At 41.6% G+C, this 16,989-nt stretch overlaps 1 protein-coding gene across 11 annotated transcripts in view; it reads left to right on the top strand.

The window, feature by feature from the left end:
- AKAP13 (A-kinase anchoring protein 13) overlaps window positions 1-16,989 on the top strand; it is a 317,276-nt gene that overhangs the window by 276,183 nt on the left and 24,104 nt on the right. For 6 of the 11 annotated variants that reach the window (XM_053581736.1, XM_053581737.1, XM_053581740.1 and 3 more), the window contains 9 exons: window positions 2,583-2,650; window positions 4,822-4,888; window positions 9,563-9,698; window positions 11,191-11,303; window positions 12,116-12,268; window positions 12,986-13,236; window positions 15,298-15,423; window positions 15,643-15,760; window positions 16,493-16,741. In XM_053581736.1, coding sequence (XP_053437711.1) covers window positions 2,583-2,650; window positions 4,822-4,888; window positions 9,563-9,698; window positions 11,191-11,303; window positions 12,116-12,268; window positions 12,986-13,236; window positions 15,298-15,423; window positions 15,643-15,760; window positions 16,493-16,741 — 1,281 coding nt within the window. The remainder of the gene's footprint in view (window positions 1-2,582; window positions 2,651-4,821; window positions 4,889-9,562; window positions 9,699-11,190; window positions 11,304-12,115; window positions 12,269-12,985; window positions 13,237-15,297; window positions 15,424-15,642; window positions 15,761-16,492; window positions 16,742-16,989) is intronic. The other 5 variants (XM_053581741.1, XM_053581735.1, XM_053581733.1 and 2 more) reach the window with 3 other exon arrangements.

Raw genomic sequence — 16,989 nt, 5'->3', positions numbered from 1 at the left:
TCTAATTGGGAGGTTAGTTTACATGAAATATAGCACATCTTATTTTGTAATACATTGTATTTGGGGATGCAGCATGTTGAAACACAGACCTACTTACGGCTGATCATTAACTTCTAACTCTGTGTTACTGCCATTCTGTTACATACATATATTAAATCTGCTTCACTCTGTCATTTAGATTGTTTCCAAATTCCTTTACAGACAGTGCTGCAAGGGATGTCCTTTTGTGTACGTCACTGTGTATGAAGAAGGGCTAATTCAGGAAGTGGGCACATTTTCATCTTTATTAGCTGTTGCTAAATTATTCTCCGAAGTGGGGGTATCAATGTCTGGATCTATCAGCAGATGATGAGAGTTCCTCATGGCCTCACGAATGCTTAGAACTGGCAGGCTTTTATGTTTTCTAGTCTGGATATGAGTTGGTATTTCTTCGTTTTAGTTTGCTTTTGTCTGATTTCTAGAGAGAGTGAGCATTTTGTGTTTTTAGTGAATTGTCTGTTCTATTCAGTTGTCTTGTTCTTGTTTTATGAGATGTTTTAATACTTTAAAGATAACTGTTTCTGTGTGCTAGTTTTTTATTTTATTTCACTTCTAAATAAGTGCTTTACCTTGTCTGTGCTATGGATTCATTAGTTTTTCTTTTTTTTTGATTCATTAGTTTTAAACCCATGTTTTAATGTACATTTTATTTAAGAATGGAGTAAGAAGTTCTTCTAAAGGTAAAGTACACAAAACTCTTGAGAGAGGGAGGAGGAATGGGATTAAGGAAGATGTATTTGAAAGACTTAAGCTGAGCAGGGATTTGTGGGAGCTGGGAAGCCCATGCATGAGAAAGAGAGGACGGGTCAGCTAGCCTGGACCACAGCAGTGCCATAATGGCCACCAGCATCTGTGCAGCAGGGAGACGGAGACCCCACATACCTTGAGTGAGGACAAGCAGACACACATTTTGCCTTACTAGAAGGTGAGTGAAGTTTGCCAGGACTACTTTTTTACACTGTTTGCTGTGGGTCCAGCTCGCTGCCTGCCTTACAGATTCAGACAGAAAGATCATAGGGGAAAATACGGTTCTGTTTTGACTTTTATATAAGGAAACTCAGGCCTGTAGATAAGGGATTTGTAGGAGGGTCACACTAACTAGCAAAACAGGATCTAAGTCAAATTTGGTTTAACAGCTGTGCTTCCTGTTCCTCTTTTAGTGTTAATCTAATATTTTGGACCAGACACAGTGCCTCACGCCTGTAATCCTAGCACTCTGAAGGCCAAGGCAGGTGGACCACCTGAGCTCATGAGTTCAGGACCAGCCTGAGCCAAGAGCAAGACCCCTTCTCTAAAAATAGTTGGTCGTTGTGGTGGGGGTGGGTTCCTGTAGTCCCAGCTACATCGGAGGCTGAGGCAAGAGAATCACTTGAGCCCAAAAGTTTGAGGTTGCTGTGAGCTGTGATGCCAAGGCATTCTACTGAGGATGACAAAATGAGACTGTGTCTGCCCCCCCCCCCCGCTCCCCACCAAAAAGCAAATACTTTCTCATACCATCATCAAGATTGTGCCAGGGCATTTGGCTATTGGATAACACAGGCATATGGTCTACAGATACACACTTGAGTAGGCGCCATGAGCCAGGCACCATGCTGGAGAGACTTAAATGAAGACAGAGTGATGGGCAAATGATCCCTGCTGTGGAGGAGGAACTAACAGGACCCAGGACACTGTGATGGCGGGTGTGAGCCAAGTGGGTGCCGAAGAAGCAGCTGTTACAGAGGGATGGAAAGGGCCTTTGGGGTCTGGGGTCTTGGCAGTCTCCTTCCTGGTACTATGCCCTCCCCATCTTCACTCCAGTCCCCCTCCCACCCTACATCCTTATGTCTGAGCTGGAAGAGATCTTGACCTATAACTCCTGACTCAGCGTGGGCCTGGCGGTGCTCCCTGAGTCAGTCTTGGAAGCACTGTGTGGTATCTATGGTTGATTTCCCCAGGGAGCCCTTCCCAGGACAGTGTCTCCCCATTGGGTGTCCCCACGGACAAGTATCTTGCTTGTTTCTACTCCACCTCTGTCCTCTGGCCCCGTTTTTTACTACATAGCAGCACTAAGAGCTAACGGTGACCCTTCTAAGGTACAGAAGGCTAGGTTTTTATTTCAGTGGTCCTTGTAGGCCAAAGGACTGAGAAATAAAAGAATTGAGATAAATCATGTGCTTAGAAAATGGTGGTTCCTGAGTTAAGATCTCAAAGGGTCTAAACAGGTAGATTTTCAGATAGCCTGTTTTGCACTTAGCAGTCATACAGACATTAATTACAGCCTGTTAGGGGCTTCATGTATTTATTTGTGATTTAAGCTTACTTATTGATGGCTAACGCTTTCGCTTTCAGTTTTGGTAGCCTGTCAGCTTCCTGTCTGAGAAGGTCCAGGCTTCTATTATTAAATTATCTCCTCCAAATAACATCACAGGCCTGTTTCCTAGAAGGGGACTGTGAGTGACATGCCTTTGAAATTCATAGGCTACTAGTAGCAGCAATGGAAAGTCAGTGTTTAGGGTCCATGTGCCATGTCATTATGACCTTGGGTTTTACTTTCTTTTCAGATTGCGGTGCTTTTGTCCACAAAGGCTGCCGAGAAAGTCTGGCCTCCTGTGCAAAGGTCAAAATGAAGGTAAGACGTTTCTGGTTAACAAGCTTCAAGTATAAGAGTTTAAACCAGTAAAATCCTCAGGAATCAGGAGAGTTGAGGTTATGGTGGGTTTTGCTTATTTTAATCATTTGGTGCCAACCTTGAGACTAGAATAAGCAAAAAGCAATTTTTCTCTAAAGTTATCAGTCCTCTTCTTGATTAACACAATGGGGAATTTGAGACTTTTGGAAAAGAAAATGCTTTCAGACTTTGTGCATGTTAAATGTACATTTATCTGTGGCTTTAGTATTTGTGTTGCTGTGGAAGTGGTTTTCTTTCTAACCAAGTGTGCAGACCTGCTCTGCTTTTCACACACGTCCTCATTGGAGACCATGAGGGCTGCAGGTGGTGTTAGGAGGTTTTGATCTGGGGGTGAGTGCATCATGCTTATCCCTGGCCCATCTGGTAGCACTTTCCTCCACAGGTACATACAGATATCTCTGATCACGTGATGTAAGAATAGGAAGTGCCTGTTAATGTGTTAGAACCTGTTCTAGGCATCATGCCAGTGGCCCTCAGAAAACGATTCTAGGTTTAGGGGCATACCTTTCAGGTAGCGTGTGTGGTTTTCAGTGTCCTAGACACCTACCTATAAATGTGTTTTTGCTCCTTGTCAGGAGAGGACTCTCCATCCCCATCTGCACAGACGCCCAGCATGCTGTGTGCTTCATTGATAACCAAACACGTTTATTTGTTGTGATGTTCTCAATCAGGAATGTGTATCACAATCATCTCAAGGGCTATTAAACTTAATTATTAACTTATGGGCTCTTGAGTTTTAGATTCTGGGGTGGAGTCCAAGGATTTGCATTTCTACTAAGTTCCCAGATGGTGATCCTAGGGCCTAAATGTGAGAGACTGAACTTGTGTAAAGATGGCAAACTTCTGTACCCCAGTTCTCATTCAGCCCATGGATATATGTTTTGTTTGGCTCATAGAGTATTTTTTAAAATTTGAGTTAATGCAATTATTTAAAAATCACATTTCTTAGTTTTCTTAATTTCTCCTGAAGAATCAGAAGTTCTCATAACCCTGGGCCTATTGGTGTCCCCCTCCCCGAGCCCCCGAGCTCATCGGTGTCCTTATCCTGCTGTTGTCCTTTCCCATGGTACTTACCACCTTCTCAGAGTCCGTATCAACCATCTTTATTGTCTATATCTCAGGTGGCCATAAAGTTCATGAGCAATTTAAAATAACTGTCTATTTTAACTTTATGGCCACCTTGTACATGTATGTTACATATTATGGTCTGTACCTTCCCCCTACTACAATACACACTACAAATTTGCCAAGCAATCTGAAGACGGGCATCTTTGATCCGCTAATAGAGTCCAAGCACCTAGAATGGTGCCTGGCTGTAGATCTGTAAGTGTGGGAGGGAAGGATGGCAGGATGGTCAGCTGGAGCTGAGTGGTGCTCCCTCCTGTAGACGGGAAGTTCCACACTTCCCCGGCTTGCTTCCGTCATTTACTACCTGCCTGACCCTGTATACAGTCTTTTGACTTTGTGATCTCGGATAAGACTGATTGCTGTTGTGAATGTAACTACAGAGCAATAATGATACAGAGCTACCATTCCCGTGTGAAAGAATATAACCTGAAAGGGGAATTCTGTTTCAGATTGGAAATAACCTCTTTAATGATGGATCTCATTAATTAATTCAATCTGTAATGTCTCAGAGTACTTCTATTATATGCTACAACCAAAGTCTTAACTAAAATTAGCATTTTGCCTAAGAATTGAGTACCTTATAAATTCTAGTCACTGGAGAAATAGAAATGAAAAAGGCACAGATGTTGCTCTTGAGGAACCAACCTAGTGGGGAAGATAGAAAAACAGACAGTTACCATAAATGAGAAGAAAGGGGTGCCGTGCCAGGCAGTGCCTTGGGTGAGGAGAGGAAAGAAGCTAGGGGATGGCTTTGCCCAGGAAGTACAATATGTAAATAGTCTCAGAGGGAAAGAATGCTGTGCCTAGGAAGGTAAGAGAAGCATCCATAGCAGAAGACAGGCATCCGTGGCATGGGGGGGTGGGTTTGGGAGGTTCGAGGGATGGCACCCCACGGGCAGCCATCGCCGGGATGCAGGGTATGAGGGCCATGACAGAGGATGAGCTGTCAATACAGGCTTCATGAACTTATTTTTTTTCCTTAGCAGCCCAAAGGTAGCCTTCAGGCACATGACACGTCATCATTGCCCACAGTCATCATGAGGAACAAGCGTGAGTAGCACACTCCCCTTCTCAGAATCCCCTTTCTGACTTTCTAGTCTGGGCTGAACCGTATTGTAGTAATGTGCATTTATTATTTATAATCAAATTTGAATAGCTATTTTGTGGAAAGTTAGAGAAGGCTGCTGTTTTATGCTGCAGATTCCGCTACCTCTTTGAAGGTTTCTAGAATAGCGTGTGTGTTTGACTAAGGGGAACACTTCCGCCCTGTGTGTTTAAGCACATCAACGTGTGTGCCTCTCAGCAGTTCAAAACGAAAGTACTTGCTGTGAGTGCTTCATAGTTGTGCAAATCAAATGAGATCTTGCTTGTTAAACTCCTTTATAAACTGTGAAGCTATAGAAATGGTTTATTTTTTCCCCCAAGGACCTGAAGCGGTACACAAAATAAAGAAAATCACAGTCTCCCAGTCACATCACACTTGTCATTAGTATGTACGAGACTCCACTTTGGTTTTTCCTACTACTTTTCCCTTTCAGTTCTTCATTCCTACTGCAATTTACTGTTTATCCTTCTAATCTATTGTATCTTTAGACATCTGTATATCTTTAGGGGAAAATTGTCATTATTTTGTGTTGAATTTAAATCAGATAATGTGACCTGGGCTTATATTCTTTTTTTTTCACTCAGTATTGTTTTGAGGTCTGTGCACATTGTTGTAAGTTATTCTTTCAGACTGCTGTACAGTATCTGTTCATAAGTGTGTATCCCATTTTAATTATGCAAATTCCCCAATGATAGAATATTTAAATTGCTGCCAACTACTACCATAAATAATGAGTGGTGAATCCAGTGTTCTCCTCTCCCTCTCCTGTCCTTCCTCTCCCTTCCTCCCCTTCTCTCTCCCCTCCCCTTCTCTCCCCTTCCTCGTCTCTCTCCTCCCCCTCCTCCCCCCTTCTCCCTCCTCTCCCTCCTTTGCTCTTCCCCCTTCCCCCTCCTTCCCCTCTTCCTCTACCCTCCCTCCCCTTTTCTTTTTCTTTTTCCTCCTCCTTCCCCTTCCCCTCGTCAGAGTCTCTCTCTCTCTGTTGCCCTAAGTAGAATGCTATGACATCATTATAGCTCACAGCAACCTCAAACTCTTGGGCTGAAGTGGTCCTCCTGCCTCAGCCTCTTGAATAGCTGGGACTGCAGTAAAGACACCTGCCATGACTCCTGACTATTTTTCTATTTTTTGTAGAGATGGGGGTCCCACTCTTGATCAGGCTGGTCTCTAACTCCTGAGCGACTGTATACCACTTCTGTGGTGTTTTTTCAAAGTTTCCAGACCAGTTAAAAATGTGTGTCCGGGGGTGGCGCCTGTGGCTCAGTCAGTAAGGCGCCAGCCCCATATACCGAGGGTGGCAGGTTCAAACCCGGCCCCGGCCAAACTGCAACCAAAAAATAGCCGGGCATTGTGGCGGGCGCCTGTAGTCCCAGCTACTCAGGAGGCTGAGGCAAGAGAATCGCTTAAGCCCAGGAGTTGGAGGTTGCTGTGAGCTGTGTGAGGCCACGGCACTCTACCGAGGGCCATAAAGTGAGACTCTGTCTCTACAAAAATAAAATAAAATAAAAATGTGTATCCTTGGGCCCTACCAGAATCAGAAACTGTGGGGTAGAGCCCAGCAGTCTGTGTTTTAATAGATCTCCATGTGATTTCTGATGCCTGCTCAAGCTTGAGAACTGCTGCTTTCTACCTAATTTCTCTAAGTACTTCCAGATAGCTCCAGAATGGCTATACTAACTGGTCTGTACCCCCACAGAAGATTTTGAATTCCCTTGAGACATGTGTAATCTGGTTATCACCCATCTTTGCATGTGGATGCTTAGAAGAGGAGCTTTGCCAGATTGGCATCCACTTCACACTGTGAGCAAGCCCTTCTGATAAAGCTTCTACAGTTCTAATCTTCCTTAAACTCTTTTTTTTTTCCTGTGACATCTCTTGTTTCAGAACCCTTTTTTCTTTTGCATTAGATAAAATAACATTCCTTTTTTAAAATATCTGTTATGTACTTTATTTTATTAACTCTGACCCCTCAAAAATATTCTTATTCCCCTTCCTCCCCTCCCTTTCCGCCTTAGAATAAAAGATGAAGAGATAAATAATAAAAAAAAAAATTCTTATTCCTCTTTCACCCCACTGAGGCAAGGTAGTGGTTAAGAATACAGGTTATGAATTCAAATTGTATAGATTTGAGTCCCAGCACCACCACTTGAAAGCTGTGTACCCCTGAACATTATCGAACTTCTCTGTGCCTTATTTCCTCCCTGTGACGGAGGATGATAGTAGTATCATAGAGTAGTAGCCACGTTTGAATCACATCATACTTGTAATTAATAGGCACTCCTCAGCTGTTAGTTCCACTGGTGTCAGCACCGCCACAAGTAAGGCCCTGAGATGCTGAGTAACTTACTCGGTTGGAATATGGATTGTTGTTTTTATCTACCCGTGTTGCCTTTCAGATGTTATTTATCACTTTTGAGGCTTTGTGTAACATGACCTCCTTGCTTCTCCCAGCCTTTTCACTGATCCCTTGTTTGTATCCACTATTTGCTTCTGCCTCTATGTTAACACTCATAATTATCATGCCTTCATTTTTACAGTTCTTCTCATCAGAATTACCCTCCTTTCTTTCTCACCTTTCTACATCCTTCCCATTCTTCAAGAACCAGGGTTTCTTCCTCCATCTGGTTTTATCTGCTCGGTGACCTTCTTTCTGAAGCACCTAGATGTGCTCCAAACTCTTTAACACCTCAGCACGTTTTCTCTTGGGAATGGGGCCCACACCCTGCGTACTTCCTACATAAGGCTCTGGTCATATTGTAGAGTATCATGTTTCTGGTGTTTTATTGTGTCACCTTCTTCTAAATAGGATTTGAAGTGGAAATTACTGATTTTCTTTAATGTTGTTAAGTCAGAATCATCCTGAGGTACCGTGAAGTCTTAACCGCCACCCCAGTCTTATTTCCTTCAGCTCTTGACAATCCTGGGTATGGACAGATAATGCAACTTGTGTTTGGGGCAAGAACTCATTTACCAGGGAAAAATAATTTGTTACCTAAGTGCCAGTATTATTATATTAGGAAATTAGATCTCTGTTTTCCCCCTTTAATGACACTCAGGATAAATGTGAAGTATGCAATCAGATTCCCTTGAAATTCAATGCAGGGATTAGGGTTGAGCCCCTCTCACAGTTGAAAAATCTACACATAACTTTTGACTTCCCCAAAACTTAACCACTAATAGCCTACTGTTGACCTTACTGATGACATAAACAATTAATACATACTTTGTATTTTAAATGTGTTATATACCACATTATTAAATTAAGATAGAAAAAAGAAAATGTTAAGGAGGGGAAAATACTATTAATTAAGTGGAAATGGATCATCATAAAAGTCTTCATTCATGCCACTGAGTAGGCTGAGGAAGAGGAGGGCTGATCTTACTGTCTCAGGAGTGCAGAGGCAGAAGAAAAGCCACATATAAGTGGACTCTGCATTTCACACCCATGTTGTTCAAGGGTTGGCTGTAGTTATTTGACATTAAACAAGTGGTACCTTTTCTTCATTTGTAAATTAAAGGAATTTATCAAGATCTCCACTCTCAAATGATGGACAGAAGTCACTTACATTGACTATACAGTAAAACATGTAGACTCCCAGATCCCACCCCTGAGGACAAGGAGGGCTGGGAATTTGATGTCCACCCATCACTTCAAATGTTTTGTGAGTGGTGGTCCCAAGTGAATACTGGTTATCTCTAAGATTCCTTTTACCCTTAATCCTTAAGATTCTTTCAATCTTATTTTTAGTTTAAATTTTAAGATAACATGGTTTTTCACATGATTCTTTGTCCGCATTGCTTCATTTCCATCCCACCCCATAGGTAGTCACTCTTCACTTTATTTTCTTGGTGTTCCCTTATTATTGAATTAAAACAAATACCAACCTGGATTATTAATTTTTCTTTCTTTTAAGCATGAAAGATAAGCTGTTGTGTACTTTGTTCTGCACCTTGATTGTTGCCCCCACTAATATGTCATGGAGATCTGATGCACGGAAAACATCCTCATTGCTTAAACTCTATGCCATATTCCCATGTACGATGTGCTGTAACTTTTAACCAGAGTTCTTTCAGGACTCACGTGTGTCATTCTAAATGTTTTGCTTGTACTTGACAATTATTGCATTGAATAACTTTGGATATGCATCATTCATATAAGTATATCTTATAGAATAAACATAATCTGAAAGTTAAATCTCCGGATCAAAGATTATAGCCATTTATAATTTCAATAGTTATTGCCAAACTACCCTCCAGAGGTTTTTGTACCAGTTTATACTTCCAGGGCAAATCTGTTTGATTTATTATTTTTTTGAGACAGAGTCTCCCGCTGTCACCCTGAATAGTGTTGTGGCATCATCATAGCTCACAGCAACCTCCAACTCTTGGGCTAAAGCGATCCTCTTGCCCCAGTTTTCTGTTTTTAGTAGAGATGGGGTCTTGTTCTTCCTCAGGCTGGTCTTGAACTCCTGAGCTCAAGCAATCCACCTGCCTCATCCTCCCAGAGTGCTAGCAAATCTGTTTTAAAGCACTTTGTTTCTTTTTGGCACTTGTCATGTGAGTTAGTATGAGGAGGGTGTGGGTAGGTGATGGTTTAATTAGCGTCCTCTTTGCCTTCGCAGCCTCCCAGCCAAAGGAGCGCCCTCGATCTGCAGTCCTCCTAGCAGATGAAACCACCACCACCCCAATGTTTGCTAACCGGCGGTCCCAGCAGAGTGTCTCACTCTCCAAAAGTGTCTCCATACAGAACATTACTGGGTAAGTGGAAATTTAAAGATAGCACAGTTGGTATCTAGCTGTTGAGAGCATAATAATCATATCATGGCAAAACGATTCTTCTTTTAGAAATAAATGTGCAGAATAATGGATTGGTGTCCAGTTGGGTGGAACAGACTAAGAGGAAGAGGAACGTGTTTTGATGGATGTCATGACTGCCCTTTTGCCACAAGGATCTCATGTAACCACCTTTATCAGGTGGTTGCTCTCGAGGCTTTTATATGTGACCAGACCACTTTTGAAGAAGTTGAACATGAAAAAAATTATTTTTAGATCAAAATAAGAATCAGGAATAGGAAAAAAGATGATTTCATTCTGAATTTTTAGTTGCAATCCCTTATTTCCGGATGTTATACATTTCTGTTGTTCAGATAAACCTGGTGGTTTTATCTTTTTAAGTCTGTTTTCCATCCTGGCCTCTTAACCCTCGTCAGTGCCGTGGAGGTGCATTATGAGCCATTTCTTACACTGGGTGCCCCCTCGCTCACTTGCAGTGAGTTTCTTTTCTGGTGCCCTGGCCAGGCCTTGGCTGTTAGGTGTTAGCACAAGGTTGATTATGATGTTATTGTCTGTTCGGGGGTAAGATGCCTGGTCTTCTCACCAAATAAATCAGTCATCTGAAATGTAGGACTCAAAACACCTCTTGCATGTCTCTTAACCTAGGTTGAAGGAAATTCACAACTAAAGGATGTAAAGTCTCCCTTTGTATTTCCTAACCTCTTTGCTAGGTAATGTTTTTTCCTCTTTAAAAAAAAAAGTTTCAGGTATTTTGTTCTGTTTGTCTTTTTGTTTTCATTGTTCTTAAAAGCTTTCTTTTTATAGTTGTAATGTTACTAAAGTTTTATCTGCATTATGACTTTAAAAAGTTGATCTTTAAATTAAAGGTTTTAAAGGACTCTTGTGTCAACAAACACTTTTTGGTGCTGGGTAGCGCCTGTGGCTCAAAGGGGTAGGGTACCGGCCCCATATGCCAGAGGTGGCGGGTTCAAACGCAGCCACGGCCAAAAACTGCAAAAAGAAAAAAAAACAAACAAAACACTTTTTGGTGCTTGTTAACACTAGCTAGGGGTTGAGAATGTCCAAAGAATATAATTTACTATGTAAATGCTGAATGTAGTCACTTAGAGAATGGGGTCAGGAGTGAGTGTAGTGGTTGGGCAATAAGTTTTAAGCAGAGAAATTTTTGATGTCATGTGTAAATGGTTGAAGGGGGGGGAGTTCTCCTTTCTTCATAACCATTTTTTTTTTAAGGGGCTCAAAAGATTCAAAAAGTTTTGAGTTCACATTGATGTTAAATGCTTCCAGACTTAGTAAGTTAGTGTTGTATGCAGCTGTGAACCTGATAAGTACTCTGTTTAGACACTGGAATGCTTCCAGCCAGCTGTCATTTTACAGTTTTTAAAGTACTCATTTAACGCAAACCCTGACACATCAGAATGTATACTTGACAGTATGTATTTCTTTCTGTCCCCAGAGTTGGCAGCGATGAGAACATGTCAAACACCTGGAAATTCCTATCTCATTCAACAGACTCACTAAATAAAATCAGCAAAGTCAATGAATCAACAGAATCACTTACTGATGAGGGTAAGAAGTAGTTATGGCCTAAGTTGTATGCCACCATAAAGACTGTGCACCCATATTACCTAGAATACAAGTGTTACTGGAATACTAGGGCCTGCCTCCTTGTGGAAGCTCCAAGTTGTCTATGAAGCCTCATGCTTGGTAATGAACTGGTAATCAGACTTACCCTATTATCAGCTGTCCATTGAAGGATGTCATTGATTTTAATGTGGGCATATCTTCAGTATAAATGCTTTTTCTTCCCCTAGACCTTTGCACACATTCAGTGCTAGCTGTTTTGGCACATTTGGAAGCCTGTTCTTTTAAACCAGGGGTCCTCAAACTGCAGCCCGCGGGCCACATGAGGCGGTGTGATTGTATTTGTTCCCATTTTGTTTTTTTTACTTCAAAATAAGATATGTGCAGCATGCATAGGAATTTGCTCATAGTTTTTTTTTTTTTTTTTTTTTTTAACTATAGTCTGGGCCTCCAGCGGTCTGAGGGACAGTGAACTGGCCCCCTGTTTAAAAAGTTTGAGGACCCCTGTAAAAGGCACCAGGTCCCTTCCAGTTCCTATTTCGTGTAGGAGTCATGTCTTAATTATGTTCAAGTGATGTTCATCACTCTTAGCCAAGGTCTTGAATATATAGCCTGTCCTTCCCAAACAGACCTTTGGTTCCTTCCTTGTCCTAGATCGTCCTCTCCATGAATATCTCATATACTAGTGCAGCATGTTTGTGTCGTAACAAAATCAGCCAACACCCTGAGGACACCCCAGCATAGGCTTTTAGAGGTCACAAGCCCAAGATTCTCATATGATTTTTTGATACTTTGAGGAGTAGGTACAGACATGAATGAAGGACAACTAATGGGAGACTTTGAGATTGATTCCAAGCAGCTGGAAGCGGAGTCGTGGAGTCGGATAGTGGACAGCAAGTTTCTGAAACAGCAAAAGAAAGATGTGGTCAAACGGCAAGAGGTGATTTATGGTGAGGTTCTTCATTTTGCTCTTAAGTTGGATTTGCATTGTCTAGCATTTGTCAAGCTGTGGATAATCAGTTATTCCATATGTGGCCTCTTAAAGACTTTAAAAGTGTTAAGGCATAGAGATACAGTCTTATTGGTATGTTGAGTGCTAATTTATACAGCAGGCCTAGAAAGAGGCCTGTTCCTTTCATCTCTTGTGAAAGGAACAGTTTAGTTCCTTACCCCCACTAGAAACTAGACTAAACAAAAGTCATTTCTAGAAATGAGGAACACAGTTCATTTGTAAGAGGTACTAACTCCTATGCAGACCTCCTTGGAAATCACTATTGAAGACTGATAGAGGCCAGGCGTGGTGGCTCACTCCTGTAATCCCAGCACTCTGGGACACTGGGGCATGTGGATCACTTGAGCTCAGGCAAGTGCTATGATGATGCAATAGCACTCTACCCAGGGAAATGGTGAGACTCTGTCTCAAAAAAAAAAAAAAAAAAAAAAAAAACTGATGGAATCCAGTATTCTTGTCGTGAGAAAGTAGTGTTAGGTCACATGAAAAATAGAGGGAAAAGGTGAGAACAGTTTGGGGGGAAAGATAACTGTTAACTTTAGTTTTAAAGTTTAAATTGAGCTCTAAGCTAGCTTTCTGATGGCAGCAGGTAATCTTTGAAACAGAGAATTCTTAGAGCATCCCTGATCATCCCTGATCTTTGTCTTCCTTCTAGAGTTGATGCAAACCGAGTTCCACCACCTCCGCACTCTCAAGATCATGAGTGACGTGTACAGCCGAGGGATGATGACAGATCTGCTCTTTGAGCAGCAGATGGTGGAAAAGCTGTTTCCCTGTCTCGATGAGCTGATCAGTATACACAGCCAGTTCTTTCAGCGAATCCTGGAGCGGAAGAAGGAGTCTCTGGTGGATAAAAGTGAAAAGAACTTTCTCATCAAAAGGATCGGGGATGTGCTTGTAAATCAGGTGAGCAATGGGAAGGATCTTGGGTTCTCACGTGCAGTGTGCAGTGAAGCTTTGCAGTAGCCATGCATTCTGGGTCGGCTCTACCATTCACAATCCTCGTAAGCTTAGGGAAGTTACTTAATCTCTCTGAGCCTCGATTTCCTTTTCTATAAAATTAGGGCAGTAGGGTTTCTCTTTTAATACTGTTTTAGAGAGTTAAAGGGAGGGTGTTTATAAAGCACACGGGATGTATGGCAGATACATGCTGAAAGTTTTTCCTCCTCAGGGTCTATACTGTTATCAGAAATAGTATTGGTTAAGAAATCAAAAAATATTTGTTGGAAGTCTTCAACTTTCCCATCTGCCTCAAATAAGAAGGATCTCATTTATCTAAAAACCAGCTGAAGCATGGAAAATGGAATGAGTGACTGTAAAGCAGTTCAGGAAGTATATATTGTTGATATTTTCAAGGTCTTGTATGGTTTTAACCTCACTTCAAAAGATACAGTTAAAAATTATTTTAAGACTTTCAGATGTGTTACGGACAGCTGGTAATGTTCTTGCTCAAACTGTTGATGGTATAACCTTAATAGGTGGGGGGCATAACGTGCTCATCTGATCAAATCTTTTTTTCCCCCAGCAAATCTCTGCTTCTGTGGAGAAGCAGAGGCTTCGTTATGGGACCATTTCTCTGAGAATAGGGAATTTGTCCTTCCCTTGTATTCCTGAGACTATACCCCTCACTTCATTACTTCATTAGCATATTCATTCATTCTCCAAGTATCACATCTTCAGGTGAACTGCTGAGATTGTACACTTTGGGAATGATTTAAGGATTGTGTAGAATTGTTAGGACTGCTGGCCTCCTATTCCCTAGGTAATGATGGCTGGTTTTTATTATCAAAGTCATTTTTTTTTTTTTTTTGAGACAGAATTTTACTTTGTCACCCTCAGTAGAGTGCTGTGGCATCACAGCTCACAGCAACCTCCGGCTCTTGGGCTTAGGCGATTCTCTCAGCCTCCTGAGTACCTGGGACTACAGGTGCCTGCCACAATATCTGGCTATTTTTTGTTATAGTTTGACCAGGTCCGGGTTCGAACCCACCATCCTTGGTATCTGGGGCTGGTGCACTACTCACTGAGCCACAGGCGCCACCCTCAAAGTCAGATTTTTAAGTCCAAATATCTCATGAAAAACTTCTAGTGGACCTCCTTGGTTTATTGCTGTTCATGCCAAATGGAAGTTAGAACAAACTGAATTTCTTATGTTCATAGTATGTAGGTACTTGTGAAAGTGGTTTGTTTTTTTTTAAATACTTACATATATTTTTATTGATATTTAATTTATATGCCATATAGTCCACCTATTGAGTGTACAATTAAATGGTTTTTAGTATATTCACAGTTGTGCAACCATCACCACTAAATGAGTCGCTTTTAGAACATTTTCATTACCCCACAAAGAAGCCCCATGCCCCTCAGTAGTCACTCTTCACTCCCCACCACACACGCTCAGCTGCCCCCGATAGAGCAGCCACGAAGAGGCTTTCTGTCTCTGTGGATTTGCCTGTTCTAGACATTTTGTACAGATGGAATAAAACAGTATTTGGTCTTTTGCCCGTTTTTTGTTTTTTTTTTTTTTTTTTGCTTAGCACAATGCTTTTGAGCTTTATTGACATTGTAGCATGTACTTAATTCCTTTTTTGTAGCTAAATAGTATCCCATTGTGTGAATATGCCTGTTCTATTTACCCACTGATAGACATTCAGATTATTTCCTTTGTGGGCTATTAGGAATAGTGCTGCTATGAACATCTGTGTACAGCTTTTTGTGCAAACACATTTTTCATTTCCCTTGGGTACACATCCAGGAATGGAATTGTTAGTTCATGTGATAACTCTGTGTTTAACCTTTTGACTGCCAGACTGTTTTCCAAAGCTGGGGTACCATTTAAATTTGGGGGGAGGATTTATAAGGATGTACTCTTGGCTTGTACAAATAGAGTGGAAACTTTTTATAAAGTGGCATTATGAGTTCAGTGTGCTGAGTTATGGCATAACTTCTATTCCCTTTGCTCTGCAGTTTTCAGGTGAGAATGCAGAACGCTTAAAGAAGACGTATGGCAAGTTTTGTGGGCAGCACAACCAGTCTGTAAACTACTTCAAAGACCTTTATACCAAGGATAAGCGTTTTCAAGCCTTTGTGAAGGTATTGATGTGAACCATGAAAATTCTCATTATTGTCAAGAGTTATGTGTCGCGGGCAGCGCCTGTGGCTCAAGGAGTGGGGCGCTGGTCCCACATGCCGGAGGTGGCGGGTTCAAACCCGGCCAAAAAAAAAAAAGAGTTATGTGTCACTGTTGGTTTTAGCTGGAGGTGCCAGTGCCACCTTTATATAGTTTATAACAATTTGTTTGCTACCTTGCAGAAGAAGATGAGCAGTTCAATTGTAAGGAGGCTTGGAATCCCCGAGTGCATATTGCTTGTAACCCAAAGGATCACCAAGTACCCGGTTTTATTCCAGAGAATATTACAGTGTACCAAAGGTGAGTCTCCTTTATAACTGTGTACCATGTGCCAGTGGACTGTGGCCTGTGTGTAGCACTAGAGACCCCGTAGAAGAGCTAGTTCATGCTCTCATAGGTCTAAAAGAGATCTTTGTGTTTTGTCATGAAAATAATTTTCTTGGGTAAAAATGTGGATTTTAGGTAGTTGTAGATGACAAGAAGGAAAAGGACACCCATTGATTCCTTTAAGAGTTCAGTTCAGTGACCTCAATGACTTATTTCTCCCTTATTGCTAAACTGGAACTGGTGGAGATAAAACCCACCAGTTCTTCCCAGAAATGACAGAATTGCTGCTGTTTCTCATTTAATCATTTCTTACTGGTTTTTCTCTTAGCTAATCCTACTCCTAGGCAGTTGATTAATCCCTCTTCTAGACAGTTAAAGATTACAAAGCAGTACATTAAAGATTAGTAAACCAGGAACTTAAACTTATTCCTCTCTCCTTCTTAAAAATATTTAGTTTCTTTTATTTTAAAATGTAGCCTATAATTGCGTATTTTTTATATTGTTGGAAACTTGTAACTTTCTTTAGAATTAAACTTTGGACAGCAGTAGGGTTAGGTGCATGACCTCTGATGTGCTGGCTTCCCTCTGACAGCATAACCACAACAGGAAAATGACGCTGTGGAGCAAGAAAGCAGGACTCCCTCCCCCTTCTATCTGCCCTTGTCTGAAAGGAGCCGATAATCACAGTTGTCCTTTCCTTCCAAGACAATGACGTGGAGCAGAAAGACCTGGCACAGTCCTTGAGCCTGGTGAAGGATGTGATTGGAGCTGTAGACAGCAAAGTGGCAAATTACGAAAAGAAAGTACGTCTCAATGAGATTTACACGAAGACAGACAGCAAGTCGATCATGAGGATGAAGAGTGGTCAGATGTTTGCCAAGGAGGATTTGAAACGGAAGAAGCTTGTGCGAGATGGGAGTGTGTTTCTGAAGAGCGCAACAGGGAGGTTGAAAGGTAAGGCTTGGCTTACTTTTGTTTTTAATTTCAGAATGTTATAGGGGTACAAACGTTTTGGTTACATGTGCTACTTCTGTACAGTTTGAGTTGAGGTTATAATTCTGTCTACCCCCCAGACAGTATGCTTGTACCGTGTAAGTTTACTCATGCCTCCCTCCCACCTGCTGATTCCGTTGATTTCTGCCACGTGTATTCGTGTGTATGTATCACTTAGTTACAGTTTAAAAGTGAGCACATGTGTTTTT

This window comes from Nycticebus coucang, chromosome 2 (assembly GCF_027406575.1).
Source record: "Nycticebus coucang isolate mNycCou1 chromosome 2, mNycCou1.pri, whole genome shotgun sequence".
Taxonomy (NCBI): Eukaryota; Metazoa; Chordata; class Mammalia; order Primates; family Lorisidae; genus Nycticebus; species Nycticebus coucang.
Note: the sequence above shows the minus strand (reverse complement) of the source record. Positions and strands in the feature narration are given on the sequence as shown.